The sequence below is a fragment of the Artibeus jamaicensis genome, unplaced genomic scaffold (genome assembly GCF_021234435.1).
Source record: "Artibeus jamaicensis isolate MK-2021 breed Jamaican fruit bat unplaced genomic scaffold, CSHL_Jam_final contig_797, whole genome shotgun sequence".
Classification (NCBI taxonomy): domain Eukaryota; kingdom Metazoa; phylum Chordata; class Mammalia; order Chiroptera; family Phyllostomidae; genus Artibeus; species Artibeus jamaicensis.
The window spans coordinates 17,424,951-17,446,709 of record NW_026521977.1 but is presented as its reverse complement, the minus strand read 5'-3'; the positions used below and the strand labels follow the sequence as shown (position 1 = coordinate 17,446,709).

General features: G+C 37.0%; 2 protein-coding genes across 3 annotated transcripts in view; one reads left to right on the top strand and one right to left on the bottom strand.

The window, feature by feature from the left end:
* Positions 1 to 1,524, bottom strand: part of DNAJC24 (DnaJ heat shock protein family (Hsp40) member C24) — a 59,172-nt gene extending 57,648 nt beyond the window's left edge. For both annotated transcript variants that reach the window (XR_005079773.2, XM_037126660.2), the window contains exons 1-2: positions 1,448 to 1,524; positions 512 to 655 (exon numbers count right to left, since the gene is read on the bottom strand). Coding sequence is in view for 1 of the 2 variants with exons in the window: in XM_037126660.2 (XP_036982555.2) it covers positions 512 to 619 (108 nt within the window). In the remaining variant the exon portion in view is untranslated. The remainder of the gene's footprint in view (positions 1 to 511; positions 656 to 1,447) is intronic.
* Positions 1,525 to 1,618: 94 nt separating this feature from the next.
* Positions 1,619 to 21,759, top strand: part of DCDC1 (doublecortin domain containing 1) — a 383,276-nt gene continuing 363,135 nt past the window's right edge. The window contains exon 1 of the mRNA XM_053673152.1: positions 1,619 to 1,743. Coding sequence (XP_053529127.1) covers positions 1,619 to 1,743 — 125 coding nt within the window. The remainder of the gene's footprint in view (positions 1,744 to 21,759) is intronic.

Below are 21,759 nucleotides of genomic sequence, written 5' to 3'. Positions count from 1 at the left end.
AAATATTGCCATTTCTATGCAATCAGCAAGAAAGTTTTAGGTTATTTTGTATTTTTTGTACTGTCTTTGAAATACACTTTTTATTTTATATTTACAGCATATCTGAATTGGACTAAGCTATACTGTAAGTTCTCAATAGCTTCATGTAGCTAGTGACTGCTGGATGATAATGCTGCTGATTACATGACATACTTCTAAGCATTTTACATGGATTATTTCAATATATTACACAGAGGCACATACAGGGGAAAGTAATGTGTCCAAGATCTCAAAGTTAGTGGTGGAATCAGAATTCCAGCTCAATCAGTGTGACTGAGATCTCCTGCACCAAACTACTGTGTCACCTCAAAGCAACTTTTCTTTTATTAAAATATGACTGAAACTTTCAGTGAACCAACAGTGACTATCATGTATACATTTTATGGAAACAAATTTCTGGTCACACAAAAAAGAAACTGATTCCACCACCCCTCCCCACTGCATAATTTAAAATCTGAAAGAACAGACTTACCATTAATATGAGTTTTTGATAATTTTGTTTTAAGTCTGATATACTTGCAGATGGGTTTGCCCCCAGAATGCTGTACCAATCCTTTTTTGGTGTCCGTTCAAATGCCATCGTCCACTGAATGAGAGGTGGGCCTTCTCAGATCAGCTGAATGAAAATACCAATGACAATGAATTAAATTCATTACAGTGTGCGTGTACCTAGGAAATAAGCAAGTACTGCTTTCCTAACTTCTTCAATATTTAGATATTTGAGTAAATCATGACTATAGCAGAAGACTGCTGAAGCACATAGCTTTGTTTAAACTGCCCCAAGAATTTCACATGTAAGAGTACAGGCAAGTGTGAAAAACTTGTTAGATGTTTAATGTTATATGCTTAGATTTAAGTTAATGAATATACAACAGCAATTAAAAAAACAGAATCCGATGATGAAGCCGAGCGATGGACGGATGCCCCTCTAAGATGGTGTTTCTGCCTGTCTTAGGGTAAACGGGCCACACAGTGAGCATTCACTGAATACACTAAAGGATCTCAATAAAAGTTTACAGAAAGAACTTTTTAAAAAGCAAAGTAAATAAGATGAATTTGGGAGCATTCCCTCTTAAGTTTTTCAGTTCACTTCTTTTCTTCCAAATTACACTGAAAGAATGAGAGGCATCCAATACACAGGAGGTAGCGAGCAAGAATCCCTGTTATTGCAGTCCTCGCAAGGAGATGCCGAAACTATACACTCGAGGATACTGTCTGCAGTCTCTAGGCTACAGAGACCTCGCCAGGAGCCCCTGAAGCCACCGCCCTTCTGCCACAGCTGGGAACAGAGACCTCGCTAGGAGCCCCTGAAGCCAGGCCATTTCTGCCACTGCTGGGTTGGGAATCCACTGTTCGCAGGTAACTATCCGGAGGACCTTCCCGTGGCTTCACTCCAAATCATACTTACCAAACTTCACAGAGGCTTGGGGACAGTCTGCTTACATGCGATGGGCCAAAACTCAGAACTGCTTCTTCTTCCGCCGGAAGTATTGCTTTGACGTGACCACGTTTCTAGTCGAGGCGTTGTGGCCGTGACACTGGTCGGAAGCACTGCTCCGCCCTACAGGACGCGGTCGCTATGGTAACCAGTCCGCTACCAAGGAGTTCTTCAGCAGCAGCTCGAGTTGTGAAAAAAAGCGTCCTTCTCGCTTTAAATTCCCTCTTGTCCGTACTCCGTCAACGTCGTCTCTCTCTTCTGCCTCAGTAAGAGCCCCTACCCCTCTCGGCTGCCTCTCTGCCTTCCCCCAAACGTGCTCCGCTTGCCCTAATCAGCGCTGCTCCCCCTTTTCTGGTTGACGAATGTACTAAGGGTTGGTGAGAAGGGTGAGAACTGAATTCTCTTTAGTCCCTACACTTTCCTTAGAATGTTTTCATTGGAAAATTAAGAGAACTAAAACTTTTGCCGAGTAGGGTTCCGCCCCCCGCCAGGTTTTTTTTTTGGGGGGGGCTGGGGGGTGTTCAACCAAATTGTTTCATTTAGATCTTAGCAACCGGCTTAAGAGAGACAGTATTTCCAAGGCCTTTCACATATACTATCAGGCTTCACTTTCACTTCAACGCAGTGAGACTAGTAAGGCAAGTGCTATTTTTCTCACTTTGTACTTAAGGAAACAAACCAAGGATTAAGTTCAAATAGCTGATTATAATGGCAGCAAAACAGGGCTCTTAGCAAGTGTACATATTCCCAAGGCAACCATGCCATCTTTGAAATTAACAGAAAAAGCAGAATAACTTGCCCCACTTTGAGGTAGTTGCGGGCACTCTAAATGGGCACAATTAACTTTGCGGTTAGATTTTTCCCTTTTTCATCTCCCTTTCTTCCATTCTGTGTGTCATTTATTATCTCTTCTCTGTGCTGCTTACAGTACATTGACCTTTCTTCCTTGCATTGTACCTGAAGGCAAAAACTGCATCTTATTTCTTGGCGGCATGATTTAATTTCACTTGGATATGTTAAGATTGTTTTGTTTTTACTGCTTAGATTTGATTTCCTTCGTTTTTATCTTCCACCAGATCTCACTCAATCTGAGGATTAGTCCAGATAAACCTAAACAAGTCAGTAAAATATTTTAATATGGCCCACTGTTTAACGATTGTATGAACTGTGAAGAATGACTGAATGATAGCCCTGGCTGGTGTAGCTCAGTGGATTGAGGGCGGGCTGGGAACCAAAGGGTCAATAGTTTGATTCCCAGTCAGGGTACATTCGTGGGTTGTGGGCCAGGTACCCAGTATAGGCGCTGGAGAGGCAACTGCACATTGATATTTCTCTCCTTCACCTCCCCTCTCTCTAAAAATGAATAAATAAAATCTTTTTAAAAAAGAATGACTAAATGACATGGAAAAGTAAAAAAAAATCTCAAGCTCTATGTATAGATTAGGTTCTCCATGGGATTTTGGCATGTTTAAAAAAAGATACAAAAAAAGCGTTATACCAAATTGAAGAATCTGGCTTGATCCTGGTTTCAACATGCCGTCTCCATAGCCCTCAGGGAGATGATCAATAATTCATTGTTGACATCTGACATCTAGTTCTTATTTACATTTATCTGGTTGTTTCAGGAATGTCTTTTTGTGGTTGGTTTGCTTGAATCAGAATTTAAACAAAGTCTCCACATGGCATTAGGGTGCTCACCCAAAGTGGTGGAATTAAGTGTTGTTCTGAATACCTTCCTATGCAGTACCGTCCCTGCAAACTTTTCTGGCCCTCCTTTCCACTGCTAGTCCTTCCTTGTGTAGATAATTATGCCCAGGTCTTCCAGTTCTTACAAAAGAGCTCTTTATCTTAATTTATCATTCCATTAGGGTAAGGTATTATCTTTTTTACACCAAATTCTGAAAAGTCTGATCACAGCACCTCAATTTCCTCAGTTCCCTTTTTTACATATTTATTTATATGGGTTTGGAAAGTAAGATGCACTTATTTTTACCCCGAGCAAATCACAAGTGTTCCATCAGTTCACCTTGAGACACTTTACTTTGCATCTCTAAAGTGTACTTTAATTTGCAACGTTTTCTTTCATCTCTATAATGTCATTTTCCACCAAAGGGATCAGTAATTCATTGTAGACATCTAGCATCTAGTCCTTATTTACATTTATCTTGATTGTTCCAGGAATGTCTTTTTATGGTTGGTTTGCTTGAATCAGAATCCAAACAAAGTCTCCCTGTGGCATTTGGTTGTTCTGTCTGGTAAATATCTTGTAAACTGTTGCAGTCCCGCTTCACTGCCGCCTTGGTTTATTTCTTTCCTTTTCCTGCCTTTGGCTTATTGAAAAACCCTATCAGTTTCTCTGAATAAATCTGAATTTATTTACTTATACAGATTTATTTATAGATCTGAGTTTGCATTTATTTATACCAGAATGAATTTCTTAAAACACCGTTTTGCGTGAATGCCTGCTCAATCATCTTCCCTCATTTCTTCACTTCTAGAGCAGTACTGTCTAACAGAAATATAGGGGTGGGCAAAAGTAGGTTAATAATAATAATAAATACAATAATTAAGAAATAAATGATGTAAGAATAAACTCTATGTTCTGTGTACCCACAACTGTAAACCCACTTTTACCCACACATGTATAATGTATAATGCAGGCCATGTTTGTGGCCGTGTAGCCATGTTAGGCAAGTAAAATGAAACAAGAGAAATGAATTTCAATAATATATTTAATTTAACCCAGTATATACAGAATGTGACCATTTCAAAATGTAATTCATATAAAAATTATTGAGATATGGTCTATTTCTTTTTCATGCTAAATCTTCAAAGCTGTCTGTATTTTAACTGTACAGTGTGTCTCAATCTGGACTAGCCAAATTCAAGTGCTCAACAGCCACATCTAACTAGTAACTCCCTTATTGAACAGATAGGTGGTCAAGAAGATAAAGTCCTAACTCCTTAACTTGGCATTCAGTTACCTTCCCAATATGATCCTTAGTTTTTCAGCCTCATCACCTATTATACAATAAACATAAACAATTGGATCTTTTCTTGGTTTTCCACCCACAATTCTGTTCTGATGGTTCTTCCTTGCTTTATAACACCTTAGCTCTTTACTTCCTCCTATGCGTTTTAGCCCTTCTTTAGGACCTTTTTTTATCACACCTTTTATGTTGGCCCAGTCGTTGGAAATTACTTTCTTCCTCTCAACTTTCATAACATGTCCTGTGTGTAGTACTCATCCTACCCCACACGGTATTTTTATGTACTTCGAATGCATGTTCTGGATCTCTTATTGGATTGACCGATCTCTGAGGGTAGGGACACCTCTCATGGAAACTAAGCACCAGCTATGTTGCCACATTCTCTGGAGTTCTAACGATGAGTATCTATAATAGGTTTGCTTGTTACCTTTTTTTAAGAGAGCAGTTTTTTTTTCCAGTTTAGGTAAAACGAATATTGCAGAAATATAAACTGTTAGCGTAGTAGTTAAGAGCATAGTGTCTGGACTCATACAGCGTACGTAGACTTGAATCCAGACTCTGCCTCTAACTGGTTATGTGAACAGTTTTAAGTTAATCTCTATGCCTTGGTTCCTTCCTCTATAAAATAGGGGTCATTATAGTATCTTCCTCATAGATTTGTTGTGAGGTAATAGTGCCTGAAAATAGTAAGTACTCAATAAAGGTTAGCTATTGTTATTAATACTGAAATATATTGTTTTGATATTCATAGCAGTACTTTAGGAATTTCCAAACAGAGCAAATGAAAGCCACTAATTATATAATTGGAAAAATGAAACCAAACCCAAATGCTTGTTGAACTGTAGCTTGTAGGATAAATTAAAAGCATGGGCCAAAACTTCTTCATCCTGTGTCACCAGCATAAACATAAGCTAAATAAACATACATTGAATATTTTCTTTCAAAATTATTGTTTAAATACTACCTCTAGAGGTAGACATGTGTCAAGATGATTGATCAAATTCTATATCTAAAAATAGCTATAGCTGTAGATATGTGGATATAGAAATAGCTAGAGTTTAAGATTTGGTTGTAAAAAAAAATCCTTGCTTATTGTATTAGTAACAAAATCACATTCTTACTCAATTTGTTATTTTAGTACTTGCCTGTCCATAAACTAAGGAATGATCACCAAACATTAACAAATTCTTAGTTTGAGATTATACTAGTAAACTGTGTTCTTAATGGCGAATAATATTTGCAATATCTACAGTGTACTTTTGCTATTTTTCTTATTATAGGATTGTATTTACTTAGTTCTTTTACTGTTTTTTCACCAACTCTTCTTTAATTTCCTTGATTTTTTCATAAATTACTTTATTATAGTTCAATTCCAGTTGTCTGCATTTTCCCCCCACTACTACCCCCAACCCTATCCAAACCCACCTCCCTCCCTTGCTTCCACCCTTCCCCTTGGTTTTGTCCATGAGTCCTTTATAGTAGTTCCTGAAAACCATTTTCCCCACTGTCCCCTTCCCCTTTCCCTCTGGTTGCTATCAGATTGTTCTTAATTTCAGTGTCTCTGGTTATATTTTGTTTGCTTTTTTTCTTTTGTTAATTATGTTCCAGTTAAAGGTGAGATCATATGGTATTTTTCTGTTACTGCCTAGCTATTTTGCTTTGCATGATGCTCTCTAGTTCCATCCATGCTGTTGCAAAGGGTATAAGCTCCTTTCTCTCTGCTGCATAGTATTCCATCATGTAAATGTACCATAGTTTTCTGATCTACTCATTTGCTGATGGGCAGTTAGGTTGCTTCCAGCCCTTGGCTATTGTAAATTGTGCTGCTATGAACATTGGGGTTCATAGGTTCTTTTGTATTTGTGTTTTAGGCTTCTTAGGATATAATTCCAGCAGTGGAATTGCTGGGTCAAAAGGCAGTTCCATTTTTAGTTTTCTGAGGAAATTCCATACTGTTTTCCACAGTGGCTGTACCAGTCTGCATTTCCACCAAGAGTGTGCTCAGGTTCCCTTTTCTCCTCATCCTCTCCAACACTTGTTTGTTGATTTGTTTATGATGGCCATTCTCACTGGTGTGAAGTGGTATCTCATTGTGGTTTTAATTTGCATCTCTCTGATGGCTAGTGATGCTGAGCATGTTTTATGTGTCTCTGAGCCCTCTGTATGTCCTCCTTGGAGAACTGTCTGTTCAAATATTTTGCCCCTTTGTTAATTGTTTTTTTTTTGTCTTCTTGGAGTGGAGTTGTGTGAATTTTTTATATATTTTGGAGATCAAACCCTTGTCCTAGGTATCATTGGCAAATATGTTTTCCCATATAGTTGGTTCTCTTTTCATTTTAATGCTGTAATTTCCTTGATCTTATTTTTAAAAATATTTTATTTATTCCTTTTTAAAGAGAGGGGAAGGGAAGGAGAAAGAGAGGGAGAGAAACATCAGTGTGTGGTTGCTTCTCATGTAGCCCCCATTGGGGGACCTGGCCTGCAACCCAGGCCTATGCCCTGAGTGGGAATCGAACCGGCAACCCTTCAGTTCACAGCCCATGCTGAATCCACTGAACTACACCAGCCAGGGCACCTTGATCTTATTTATCTCTGAATTTTTAGGGATTTTATATCAGTGACCTAAGCTATATTTAAGTAGCTTAATAGAACAAGTGGTCATGTTCTAAAATTAAATTATTGTCCCTAGAGCAATTTGAAATCTACTGGGAAGATAGGAAAACTACTAAGACCCCCCAGCTGTGTGGTCAGTTGGTTGGAGCATTTTATTGTACATCAAAAAGTGGCGCGTTCCATTCAGGACAGGACGCAGACTCGATCCCTGGCATATAGGAGGCAACTGATTGATGTTTCTCTCTCCCATTCTCACACTGATGTTTCTCTCTCTCCCCCCCATCCTTCTTTCTCTCTTCCCCTCTCTTTCTCATCCTCTCTCTCTCTGCTTTCCTCTCTAAAATCAATGAGTATATCCTTGGGTGAGAATTATTTTAATAGGACCAATAACTAGCCAGTGATGAGATAAAACACAGATACAATGGTATAATACATATATAACTTTCATTCACTTATTCAATCAGCACATTTGTATTGAGTGTTTACTATATGTCCCACCCTCTCTTACAAGAGACATAAGACAGAATCATCTGTAGCTCTCTCAAAAGCTTAGAATTTACCTGGGTAGAAAGACAAATAAGTAACTGAAATATCTGTGGAGAGTACCATGCCAAGGAAATCACAGGCATCGTGACAGTAAATAGTTTGCAGGAACAGAATAAAGCAGATTACCTGAATAATTGAAACCCTTGAATCAAAATTAGGCTAATCCAGGGAGATGTATGGACGTGTTGAGTTTAAACAATGCTTTGACTGAAGTTAGAGATGAATGGTGAGCATTAGAGAAACTTCTTTTCTTCTTGTTTTTGGCACATTATCATAAAGTTTTAGATAGATAGCCTAATGAGTAATCCTGCCTCATCTTTTAGAAGTGGTTTTTTGTTTTTGCCTTTCGCCCCACTTGCTGGTCGTCTTCATTTGATCTGTCCCCTCTTTTGAATTCACAGCAGTGATCCTCAGTGAACACTCATCGAGTCTGAGTACAGCACAGCACTAAGCAACAGTCAAAGAGGTACACAGACGGGTGTCGCAGTCACACCTGTTGCTGTGTTTTCATTATTCGTTTAGCTTCAGTGGTGTCAGTGTTCTTTCAAGCTTGTTTCTGACCTCCTAAAGGTCTTTATCTTATCTGAGAATTTTGTTCCTGTCTTCCTAACTTCACAGCTGATGTTTAGTCTTTCCGTGAACCTATTAAAGATACTGTATACAATCCATTTTCTGTTTCTCTTTAGCAATACCGGCTTATTATTTAGAAATGCCAACTTATTATTTTCCCTATTCAGTTCTTTACCCTTTTTTCTTTGTTCTTATGATCACTGTGACTTTTCCGGGAGCTTTCCAGGCTCTTCAGAATTTGGAACCTTGTGATGGCCTCTTTCAGCCATGGAGGGATATGCTTTTAGATGCTTTTATTATTATTATTATTTAATTCTCCCTTCCCCATTTTAGGTTTTTTAATTTGAATATTTTTTTAAAGTTTATTTTATTTTTGTCATGTAATTGACTCACAGAAGAAAGGTTAATCTGGATGATCAAAGGGTGTTAATTTGTGGGTTAAAATGTGTTAAACAGTTGATAGGAAGTCTGTTTAAGTCAATTAGAGAGTATAATGAAGATGTTTCTAGAGTGTTATGGAACCTTTCAAAGTTAGCTTGAAATTCACCAGCATAAATCATGGGACCTGCCTAAAAAAGCCACTGCATTTCATTTTCTAAATCTGTGTGTATTCCAATAGGTATGAATGGGTCTACATATTTAAAAGAAGTTTGGCTTGATTACTAAGATTATGTTTTGTTGTTGGAAATAAATACATGATTTAATTCATCCTTAGGAAAATAAAAAAAACAATAAGTGTTCTTTGTTACTTTCATAATTTTCTAAAATAAAATACAATTGGACTACATAATTAACAAAACATTTCTGGATCATTTGTTCATATGCGTATTTGTTTTTAAAACCAGCTTAGTGTCATTATCACAGTTTTTAAAAATATGGTACTAAGTAGTATCTTATAGAGAATGGATCATTGATAAGACATGTGAAATTAGGTGTAGACATTTAAAGAAATGATTTGTCTTCCTCTTTAAAATTGTTTAAAGTAATATTATGAAACATTTTAGTGTTGGTGAATGCCAGCAAAACTTCAAAATAGTTCATGTTATTATGCAGAATTTAATGTTATTATGCTAAATTTCAACAGTTGAATATAATATTTGATGATAGAATTATTTGAGATGAATGAAGCATTGTATCTTCAATAGTGAAAACGCATTTAGCATCAGGGTCACTACAGCAGTAATTTCTATTCCTTGAGTCAGTTTACTAGTAGTAAACACATTTAGCATTTCAGCTTCTTCTTTCAACCTTTCGATTTAATTATTTAGAGACTGTCAAAAAACAAGTATTACATGCTAAAGGGATTTCTGCAATGATGGATTAGATGCCAAAATAATGAAGCCACGCAGGTTAAAAAATACTGAAGAATAGATCTTCGCTGGTGAGTTTCCACAAAAATACCATTTTAAAAATGGTTTAAGCATTCCATAGTATTACGTTTTAATCTATTGTAGAAGCACCACGAGTATAGTCTTTTGTAGCTCATTAGCAATTTCTTTAATGAGTTTTTTTTGTGTGATAGATAGTTAAAGTAACGGACAAATGACAGATTGTTTGCCTTTAATGATTTCCCTGTTTCAAGCCCATTACAAAGCAATTAGAAATCTGACAGCATTTTCACTCTGCATTACTGATCATCTAAAGTGATGAGGAATGAGAGGTGATGAATATTAATTGTATATTTTCATATGATTATCATAAATTATTACCTTGTCTGATGTACTGCAGGTGAAGTAGGAGCATTAGAGAAAGACAGTAAGATATATTAATTTGAAAGACTATATGATTTTTTATTTTTGTAGTATAAATTCCATTCACCAGTGCTAGGCTCTGTGAATATTAAATTAATTTTATTTAGTTTCTAGCTATATTGGGGGTAACTTAAATATGTTTTCTTATTTTAGTACAAGAAAATGAAAATTTTTTCCACATATTATGTACATATAGGTATTTAAGTTCAGAATTTTAAAAATCTAATTTAGGAAATGAGATAGTGAATTTTGTTGGTATTTATGTAATGTTCTGATATCTCAATATAGAGAAAGATAAACTTATGAATAGATCTTACATCTTGAGTTAAAGTCAGGTAATTCTCCAAAAGAGGGAAACAAGAACATTTAACCAGAGGTAAAAAGGAGATTTTTTAAGGTCATTCGTAACTGTTCTTTGGTTTTATTCCACAGTATACCCACTTCCTCGGTTTCTTGCTTTGGGAAGATGAGGCGAAGCCTGTTGTAATCAGGACTCAAATACTGTTCTTACTTGGTTCCCAGTCTTGGACTTAGGGCAAAGGTTGGTCCAGAAACTTGATCATAGTTTTTAGTACAGAGAGAATTGGCAAACTTAAGGCATTTGAGAATATTAAAAATATATTTGATAAATTAACTTATGTTTTAGTATCTCTTACTTATAGGTATTGGTTGGGAATCAATACAAACTTAATAAATTGCATTGAATTTCACCTCACTAATGAGACCGTTTTATTCAGTCCTTCTTTTGGACCTTTTTGCTATGGTTTCCTTATTTTATGTTCAGCTCTCTATATTTCCATTATATATATAAGTAAAATCGGTAGGTCTTCATAAATGAACTTTTTGTGTTCTGGAAAGTTGTGGAGAGCCCTCCGAAATTCATTACATACTTAGGGAAAAGTCAGATATAACGATAAACACAAATTATCAGTAAACAGGTTCAAGACCCTAGCAGTTGGTAGTCTAATTTAATACTATTCTTAATGGCAAAGGTTTCTGCATATAGAATTCTTTATGCCTCGTGCCTGACCAAGATTTCCTTTCCCAGGGACTTCCTCCATCTACAGAGCTGTTCAACCAGCACACTCACTGAGTCAGAGAGATCAGCCCCAGGACTCTCAACTCCCTTTCCTTTCCTCGTCTTTCCGCTTTTTGGGTTTTTTTAAAAGATTTTGATTATTCATTTCTAGGGAGGGAGAGAGAAAGGGAGAGAAACATCAATGTGTGGTTGCCTCTGACATGGCCCCCACTAGGGACCCAGCCCGCAACCCAGGCATGTGCCTTGACCCGGAATCGAACCGGTGACCCCCAGTTCGCAGCCCGAGCTCACTCCACTGAAGCATGCCAGCCAGGGTTGTCTTGCTGCTTCTAAAATACCATCAGCCAACATAGCTACTTGACATTTGGCTAAAGTCCCCACTTCTTCCTTGAGAGGGATTGGTTTAGAAATCTTAACATAATTTTCCTATAACAGAGAACAGCTATCTATGAGTTTGCAGAGGGATTGGTTTAGAAATCTTACATAATTTTCCTATAACAGAGAACAGCTACCTATGAGTTCATAGGAACCTTGGCTGTTTTAAAGTAGTCCTTCTTTCTCTCTTAAAATTTCCACATAAAATGGGTTTACATCTTGTTCCAGCATAGCACCACTGAGTTGAACTAACAAGTTGTTTAAGATTCCTAGGGGAAAGCAAGGTCAATAAGTCCGAAGGAAAACTGAGGAAATAACTGCTTTAAATTTCAGAGATCTCTGATATGATGTGGTGGAACGCAGAACATAGAGGAGGCCAAGATTCCTGATGGTCATCAATAAAGATATTAACTTAGCTCTGAAACAGGTCCTCAACAGAGAAATGTGTTGACAGATACTGGTTTAGCATTGAAACCAGTTTTTAAATACTTTTCTTCCCAAGCCAATTGTTTTTATCCTGCATTGGGGAATAGAATAAAAAAGGCTTACGACACTGAAATAGATTATACTATTCACCTTTAACTTGATAATATGACCTGTCATTCTATCAGAAAAAGACACTAAATTCATCTGGCATGTTTGGTTTTTCAGATACTATGTTGGTTGTTTTCCAGTATTTTATGAGCTTCTGGGTGTTACTAATTGATTGTTTAATTTGTTATTACATGTTCCCAGGTTAAACTAAGCTACCTAATTACCAAAATCATTTTCCCCTTGTTTTGAAGATGGGTATGTGTTTTCCCTCTTGCAGTCTCCAGAGACATTTTCCCATTATTTTAAAGTGGTGAAAGCAGAAGGAAATAGTGCTGAGGTTTGGTGGGATGGGGCGGGGAGGGGGGGGCGCCAGGAATAAAGATGATGTGCCTTTTCCCTGAACAGTAGTCATGTCATCCGCGTGACCCGTTTCACCTTGGTAGTCATAAATGGTTGACCAATATTTTGGTTCCTTCTTTGGAGTTGTTAAAATTTAACTTTACAGTCTCCCCTCAAGGTGGGGAAGCCTGATTTCTTTTCCGTGAAAGTGTAGGATTGGGCACACGCTTGACCAGGGTGTCCCTGTGGCCGGCCGGTTCAGTACGGCTGTCCTTAGCCTTTGCAGTGCACGGCTTCCTCACCAAGGTGCGAGGCGAGGCCTAGAGCAGTTTTGTCCCCTCGTATTTGGCACCCTGCCTACACAGTGGTCTTTTAAAAGTTTTAAGTTCTCGCTCCAGGAGAATATTAGCAAATTGTTACTGAAATAAACTAGAACTCCAAATGTATGTAATGAGCGTTGAAGGAGTTGTTTTCCCGTAATTGTTGAGCAACTCTCCTGTTCTCTGTTGGCGGGCTTACCGGTACCGCTTGCTAGATTTCAAACTTCACATCATGGGTTACAGAACTGCCTCTCTCTCCAGCCTTATAAAATATATGTTAAACTGTTTTAAGCTCTAAGTATAAAATTCAGAACCCTTGATCAATATACTCTGTCTTCTAGGATACCTGTAAACAAGGACATTGTCTTTTAATAAAGGCAGAGGAGAAAGAAAAGAACTGTTTGAACCCTGCATTTAGCACTTTGGTATAAAGATTTTTGGATCACTTACTCAAGCAGTAGCTCATGGGTTAGCATTAAACTTCTTGGCCTTCTTTGTGATCAAAAGGGCTTTCTGCTTTCCATGGTCAGGTGCTACATTTAATGCATGTGAGTAATAATCTTATGCAAAGTAAAAATAAATGTAGTGCTTGGGAGGAAGAAAGTTTATGCATTTTTACCCTTACTAAAGAACTTACTATTAAAGTAATATAGAATGACAGTTTGTTTTCCCCAGTGTTTATGCTGGAAAATGGACATAAAAATTTTAAGGTCTTCCATACAGCATTTAAAAACTTTGTTGAGCCTGCTCCATTGCTACATGATAATCTTTAATTTGTAAAGAATTAGGTGTTTCTCTCTCTAACAGGTGGGCTAAAACAAGTGTTAAATAATCTTTTACCTGTGAAACATGCATATTTATGAAGAAGTATACATTTGAAAAATTACATGTATTTTTATGCTTCTATTTACTTGTTACTGTGGCAACCACCACACTGCCTAGTATTTATGTTGTCTAGGATTCAGAGCACCTTTTCAAAAAAAATTAATATGCCAGAACCATGTATTATATATACTTTGATTTTTTGAAAAATATTTATTCTAATGCAATTTTTGAAGAAAATAGCAATAAATAATGTAAACTTCAGCTAGGCTTAAATAGTACCTTTTCCTGTAGCATGTTTTTAAAATCAACATAATTGTATTTTTTCTTCTCCTTGTTATAAAATCAGAATAAAGATTAGAAATAATGAATTTTTAAAATCCTAAGTCAATCTTGATAGGTAGTCTCTTAATTTTTCTTATTTTAATGACAATATTTTGATTCATTACAAATTTTTGAAAAGATAAAACAAATAGGCAAAATATTTAATGCTAGCTACATAAATCAGAAAAACGTAAGTAGTTTGCATTTCCATTTACAGATAGTTCTTTAATGTCTATTAACAAAAGATTTATATTTCATATTTGAAATGAAAGGCCTGGTTGCTATTATTTTTCTTAGTTCAATTATTGAAATTGTTTTCTGACATGTGTGAAAGAGGAAAATAAATATAATTTCCTTTTTTTCATAAATATAATTTCCTAGTGTTAAACATTAGAATGGAAATCACGAAACATAAACTCAGATATGTTTCGTGTCACGTATGACCTGTTAAGAGAAACTGAAATACAACATTGAAGTGCAACACATAGTGAGCATATTGTCTCTGATACTTGTAAACAGGCTAGATCTGCAGTTTCACAACTTATGTTGACAGTATCTTTATGGCAAATGTAATTATCAAATAAATTAAAACATGTCCTAGTATTAGGATTATTAATATTAGTTTTAATTGCCTTTTTCAAGATAATTGGATATCTTCTCGTAAGTATATGGGAAAGGTGGCATTGGGCTAATTAGATATTTTGAACTCTGTTATCTTTAAATTATTTGGAAGTTTAATATATATATATTCTATGTTTTAGGAATTTTTTCTTTTAGTGAAATGATTTTATAAGTAAAATTAAAATTTTAGTGCATAAAATATCACTGATTATCCTTTGATATTCCTCCTTGAGTATTGATATGAAAAAATTAAATAATGGTAATTTGAGAAATTAAATTTTTACAACCAGGCGTTGTCTCTTGGTTCGAGACCCTGGAATGGGCATAAATGGAATGCCTCTCTGTTACAAAATAACAGTTAAAAATTATTCTAAAATTAGTAAGATTAAGAATAATATTAATTTTTTAAAAGATTTTATTTATTGACTTTAAGAGACAGGTGAAGGGAAGGAGAAAGAGAGGGAGAGAAAATAAATGTGTGGTTGCTTCTCATGCACCCCCTACAGGGGACCTGACCCACAACCCAGGCATGTGCCCTGACTGGGAACTGAACTGGTGACCTTTTGGTTCAAAGTCTTGGGCTCAGTCCACTGAGCTATACCAACCAGGGCAAGAATAATATTTCATTTTAGTAATGGGTGGTAGTAGATGAGCTTTTGTATACTATTTCTGGTAGTTTCAGAAATTGGTACATTTCTAAAAAGCTATTCTATTTTTAGATACACATCATCAGCCTCAAAATCAAGGTGTTCATAGACTTTGATCTGGGTATTTAACTTCTGCAACTTTTTAAAGAACTATTCAAAGTTGGTCAAAGATTTGTACAAGAACTACAGATTTATTTACATTTGGAAGGATTTGGAACAATGAACTAGGAACTCTCCTAGCAAGTAATTAAAAATATATTCTTAACAAATATTTAAGTAGGGGGGTGGCCTGGGATGGGAGTAAAAGATATAAAACTGTGCTTGAAGAACAATTAAAATAAATTTTAAAAAGCCCAAATATTTAATAACAGGGATATTATCTTATCATTAAGTGAATATAGCTGTATATTAACTGTATATTTAATATGGTCACACTTTTATTTAAAGAAAAAATAATATCTATAAACTAATGTGTGAAAATCTGAAACAAATATTCAGGAAGTATAATGGTGACTAACTCCAGGATAGGAGATTATGATGTGTTTTAAATACATTTTCTTCTAATCTTATTATGGGCATTTCTGTAATAATTCCTGTTCTTCTCACTCAAATTATTTTTAATAAGACAAGTTAATAACTTGTTTTTACATTTATTACATTGAAAATTCAACTACCGGAGGAACCATGTGGTCTTGTTCAGCACTGAATCCATGGTCTTTTTTCAAGACTGGAAGGAGTTGTTAATAAATATTTGATGACTGGCTGGATGATAGCATCAGGATTTGCAAAATAGTTTAGGGCAAACCCATTTAAAGGGCCACGAAAACCTAGTTGGAGTTTTTAAGTCAGCTTAACCTGTTCAGCGTAACAGTGGGTGACAGGATAATAAAGTGATGGGAGTAGCCAGAACTGCTCTGCTCACCATAGTTCTGGTAGCAGAGAAGGAGAGGAAGGGTGGAAGACTGGGTTTATCCTAGTGCATGTAGTTTGTATAATTGTGTACGTACAGCTAGTAGAACAAAACAGGCAAAAATGTCGAAGTTGCAACAGGAAAGATAAAACATTAAAAAACTTGAGCAAAGTTCTTCAATAGTTGGAAATTTTACATTCTTTCTTTTTCTCCTTAAATTTATATTTCTGCTTCATTTCTTCCATTGAGGTTATTGAGTTTTATCTTCTATGCTTGAAAGTTTTTTTGTAGACCATTCTGTCATACAGCAACTATAATTTTTTTAATGTTTTATGACCATAAGGTTGTAAGGTATTAAAAAATTCCCTCAGGACTGAATTTGTTGTAAGCTATTGAAAAATTCCCTCGGATTGTATTTGTTATAAGGTATTGAAAAATTCCCTCAGGATTGACTAACACAGTTATTCAAAGTAGCGTGAATGTATTACCATTTTTAGATATTCATTACATATGTACAAAGAAAAATTTATTGGAAATATATATATATTAATGATATGGATTGATGAGGACACTTATAACTTCTTAATTAAGGGAATAGTGGCGTTGTCTCTTGGTTTGAGACCCTGGAATGGGCATAAATGGAATGCCTCTGTTACAAAATAACAGAAGAGAGACTTCCTACAGTCAAACTCTAGCTGAAATGGGCAGCTTCTCAGACGGATGCATTTTAGGAAAGCATATATAGAAGGCGAGGATCTGGAAGTTGACTTGCTCAGGACTGTCCGCATCTGCATGCCCCTTAGAGAGTCTCCACGTACTCTCTGTTGTTTGCTCTTAGTGCCCCAGCTCGAAGACCATCATGCCTCTTCCTTTTCAGTACCTGACATGTGGTACCTACTGTGTGCTTAGCACATCAACTTTATGAATGTCTACTATTCTTAACCCTGTTATACAGATGGAGAAACTAATGCACAAAGAGATTTTGTGGCTTGTCTGTCACAGCTACCAAGTGGGCAGTGAGGGTGCAAACCCACACACTGGCTCCAGAGCCCAGGCTCACAACCGCTGTGCACTTGAATGCCTTTTTTAAAAACAGGGTGAAAGAGCAAATCTAGGAATGAGCCTGAGAGGGGAGCTTATATTCATGTGAAATGGTTCAGAGATGGGAAGTAAAGAAAAAATAGTGCTTTTTCAATGTGTCAGTGAATAGACTACGCATGAGTTAATAAAGCATAAGGCAGTGCCTTTTTCTGTACTCTACTAGAGTATCATAGCATTTAGTGTCAAATTAAAATTAACACTTTATTTCTTTAATTTCTATTTAACAATAGTTCTCATTTAATTAGTAATGTGCAGGAGTGTTATCTGAAAGCCTATTGTATTCTGCATATTCTGCTTAACCTGTTAATATGTTCTACTTTTAGTGAGGATGACACTATTTTTATAGTAACATTATAGAAGAAATATTACATTTAATTATGGTAATGATTTCACACTTACATAGCTTGTTTCACCTAAAAGCACTTTGAAACTATTTTACATGGAAAAAATATATATACCCACCACTAAAATGATTACCTCCTTCGGTGAAGATTAGGATTGTAATCATGCATGCATAAGTTAAAAGTAAAACTATTACTATATATCAAGAGATATTTTTGAGTAGCTTAGTGCAAATTTTATTTTTGAATTTTAAATAATTGTATTATATAATGAACACACCAGGACAAAATCAAGAGATTTTGTTTTTCAACGCGATTTTCTCTCTAGTCATATAATTTTGCCTTGATATACACAGCTGGACTTTTCACTTACAAGCATTCCCTAATTGGGAAGGCCTTGACCTATGAAAGAATTGAACAGGCAGTAGTTGTTTTGAAAGCCCGAGAAGACAACCTCAGACCTCCTGTTGTGAGAAGCGGGAAGGCAGAGGGAGAACGTGAAGGCCACCAGCCCTTGGGTCTCCAGCTGAGCACCAGAGGAGTGCCGGGTAGCGAAAAGTACTTTCTCTCATTAAACCGTGTAGGGAGAAATAACTTCTCTTATTCTGCTATAGATTCGGGTTCATCTAACATGTTTTGAATATTTACCATGTCCCAAGCATTTTCATGTTCACCATTTTATTTAATCCTCGTAACCATGTGGATAACTGAGTTTTGCAAATGAACAATTGAAGCTCAGAAAGGTTATAGTACCCAAGGTTAAATAGCTAGAAAGTGGCAGAGAAAGACCTGATTTTTTTTTCTTACGTTCTAGGTCTGCATTCCTCCATTATACTTGTGAGTATAAATTATATTACAGTTCTTTAAGAGCACGTCGAGCATCATACTTTTTGAGCTTCCTGTGTCTTATACATTACCGAAGAACCTTAGGAGTTAAATCACAGTTCAGAGGAGAATCCTCCAGATGCCCTGTCCCAAACGAGGAAGAGCCCTAGCAGTGGAAGTTGCCTGTTGGTGCTGCCGGTGGTGTTAGTGTTGGTGTAGCTCCTTCCTGACCCACATCACCACTAATGAACCCACTGCATCCCTCATCTGTATGGCTCTACCCGCCCATGCTCGAGGAAAGTCTTTCTGGCTCCAACAGAATACACACACATACACACAGAGGAAATTACCTGATTTACTTAAGGGATTGGCTCATGTGATTGTGGAAGCTTGATGCATCCAAAAGGCCAAAGCCCCAAATTGCTGGACTCTCAGTTAAATTTAGATTCCTAACAATCCTACTGTTCATCCTATTTCCTTGCTCTAAGCCAATGCCATACATTTCACATTCTAGAAAGTAACTTATTTCAAGGGATATCAGGTGCTTCTGGCTTAGGTTTGACTGCACACAAGAAAGATCCAAATTAGCATTGTTTTGAACAAGCTACAAGCTCACTTCTCATGTAAGTCTGGAGGTAGGTATTCCCAGTGCGTATGGAACTCAGTGTTGTCAGAGCTTCAGACTCCTCCTACCCTCCTTGAGGCGTGGCTTCCATTCCTAGCATGATATCAAAGATAAGGATGATCAGTTTAGAGCCTTCATGTCTTCATTCTAGGTAGCACAAAAAAGGAAAAAGAAAAACAAACATGTTCTCATGGATCAAGGAGTATTTCATGTCTGATCCCTGTAGTTAAAACTTCCAATACCATATTGAATAGAAGTGAAAGTGGACAAACTTGTCTTGTTCCTGATCTTAGTGGAAAAGATTTTAGTTTTTGCCCATGGAGTATGATGTTGGCTGTAGGTCTCTGATATATGGCCTTTATTATATTGAGGAATGCTCCCTCTATTCCCACTTTGCTGAGTGTTTTTATCATAAATAGGTGTTGTACCTTATCAAAAGCTTTTTCCGCATCTGTTGATACGATCATGTGATTTTCGTCTTTGCTTTTCTTTATGTGATGTATTACATTTACTGATTTGCAAATATCGAACCATCCTTGCCTCCCTGGGATGAATCCCACTTGGTCATGGTGTATGATCTTTTTGATATATTGTTGGATGCGATTTGCCAATATTTTGTTGAGGATTTTGGCGTCTATGTTCATTAGTGATATTGGCCTGAAGTTTTCTTTCTTTGTTGGGTCTTTATCTGGTTTTGGAATTAGGATGATGCTGGCTTCATAAAGAGTTTGAACCCTGAAATACCAATCCAAAAGAACCTATGCACCCTAATGTTCATAGCAGCACAATTTACAATAGACAAGAGTTGGGCACTTACTTAGGTGCCCAACCTAGGTGCCCATCAGTAAATGAATGGGTCCAAAAACTATGGTACATTTACACAATGGAATTTTATGCAGCAGAAAGAAGGAGCTCCTAGCCTTTGCAACGGCGTGGATAGAACTGGAAAGCATTATGCTCAGTGAAATAAGCCAGGCAGTGAGAGACAAATACCATATGATCTCACCTTTAACAGGAAGCTAAACAACAAAACAAACAAGCAAGCAAAATATAACCAAAGACACTGAAATAGAGAACAGGCTGACAGGGACCAGAGGGGAGAAGGGAAGAGAATTTCAGGGAAAAAGGGGAGGGATTCACAGGAACAAGTATAAAGGACACATGGACCAAACTAAGGGGGGGGTCGAAATGGGAGGGAGGTGGGGAGCACTTGGGGGGGGGTGGGCTGGGATGGGAGTAAAAGACAGAAAACTACGTTAATTGAACAATAATTATATTTAAAAATGCTTAAAAATATTAAAAAGGAGTATTTCATTGGCCAGACTTGTTCATATAGCCCCACCTAGCTGCAAGAAGACCAGAAAATAGTCTTTATTTGGGGTAGCCGTTTGCCTCGTTTAAAAGTCAGGGATTCCAGTATCATGGAGGAAGGAAGGGGTGGATATTGGCAGACAACGGCAGTCTCCACCACACAGAACTTATGCAACTACTGGAAGATATTCACACATGGACAAATCAGGACATTCAAATGCAGTTATTTTGAAATGTTCAGTGTATTTTTAACAAAGCAGCCACTTTATCTTTTCAACAAATCATATTCCTCTCCTCTTCCAAATGCTTCATGGGCTCTCCAGTTCACTCAGTGTCCAATAGTGTCCTGCAAGGCCTGATGTTATCTTCACCCCCTCCATTGCCTTTCTGTCCTTATCCCAACTGCATTCCTTCTTATTCCTCTATCCATCTATTTCCCACCTTAGGGCCTTCTCACTCTTCTCATCCCTGGACATTGGACCGCTAACTTCCCTGCCTCTGTGAAGCCTTTGCCCGGATGCAGCCACCTCAATAAGGCCTGTGCTGACAAACCCAGTAAAAATTGCGTTGCCCTCCACCTTCATTCTCTCAGTCTACCTTCCTTGCTCCATTTTTCCCAAAGCACTTATCACCTAGTATCTTAACAGTTTACTTATTTCCTATGTGTATTATTTATCCTCTGTCCCCACTAGAATGTACAATAAGTTTCAAAAAGGGCAGAGCCTTTTTCCTGCTTTGTTCCCTAAAAAATCGTAAGTGCCTGAACAATGCTACATATATCGTAGGTGTTCATAAATAATCTGTGGATGAAGGAGTGCTTTCATTTCAGAATAGCTGTAAAAAGTTAGAAGTATTTTTCTTTTACTGCCTTAGAAGTTCCAGCCTTCCCTTAGGAATGGTGTGTCATGTTGCCTTGGGACATTAGCAGTGAGACTTTGTAGCCATTTTTATCAGCATTGTGAGTGGGTGGTTGTGCTTTAGAAAGGAACCTGTAACAGTCTTGATATTATTTCTTACAGGCATATTGTTTTAGTCTTAAGAAATTTGAGGTTGCCTGTGTCTGTTACTCAAGATTGCTAGGTTGCAAATAAAGAGAATTCCAGCTTCTAGCTTAAGGAAACAAAACAAAAAAAAGGAATCTGTTGGCTCACTTGCCCTGTAAACTTGATATGTGTTTTTTAAAATACATTTTATTGATTACGCTATTACAGTTGTCATAATTTTTCCCCCTTTGCCCCCCTCCACCTGGGATCTCCATTCCCTCCAGCAATTCTCCCCGGCAAATCCCCCCTTAGTTCATGTCCATGGGTCATGCATATACGTTATTGGACTACTCTATTTCCTATACTATTCTCCACATCCCCCATCTATTTTGTACCTACCAATTTGTACGTCTTCATCCCTGTACCTTTCCCCTCATTCTCCCCCTTCCCCCTCCCAGCTGATAACCCTCCTATGATTCTGCTTGTTTGTTTAGTTTGTTTTTTAGGTTCAGTTGTTGATAGTTGTGAATTTGTTGCCACTAATGTTCATAGTTTTGATCTTCTTTTTCTTAGATAAGTCCTTTTGATATTCCATATAATAATGGCTTGGGGATGGTGAACTCTTTTAGTGTTACCTTATCTGGGAAGCACTTTATCTGCCCTTCCATTCTGAATGATAGCTTTTCTGGATAGAG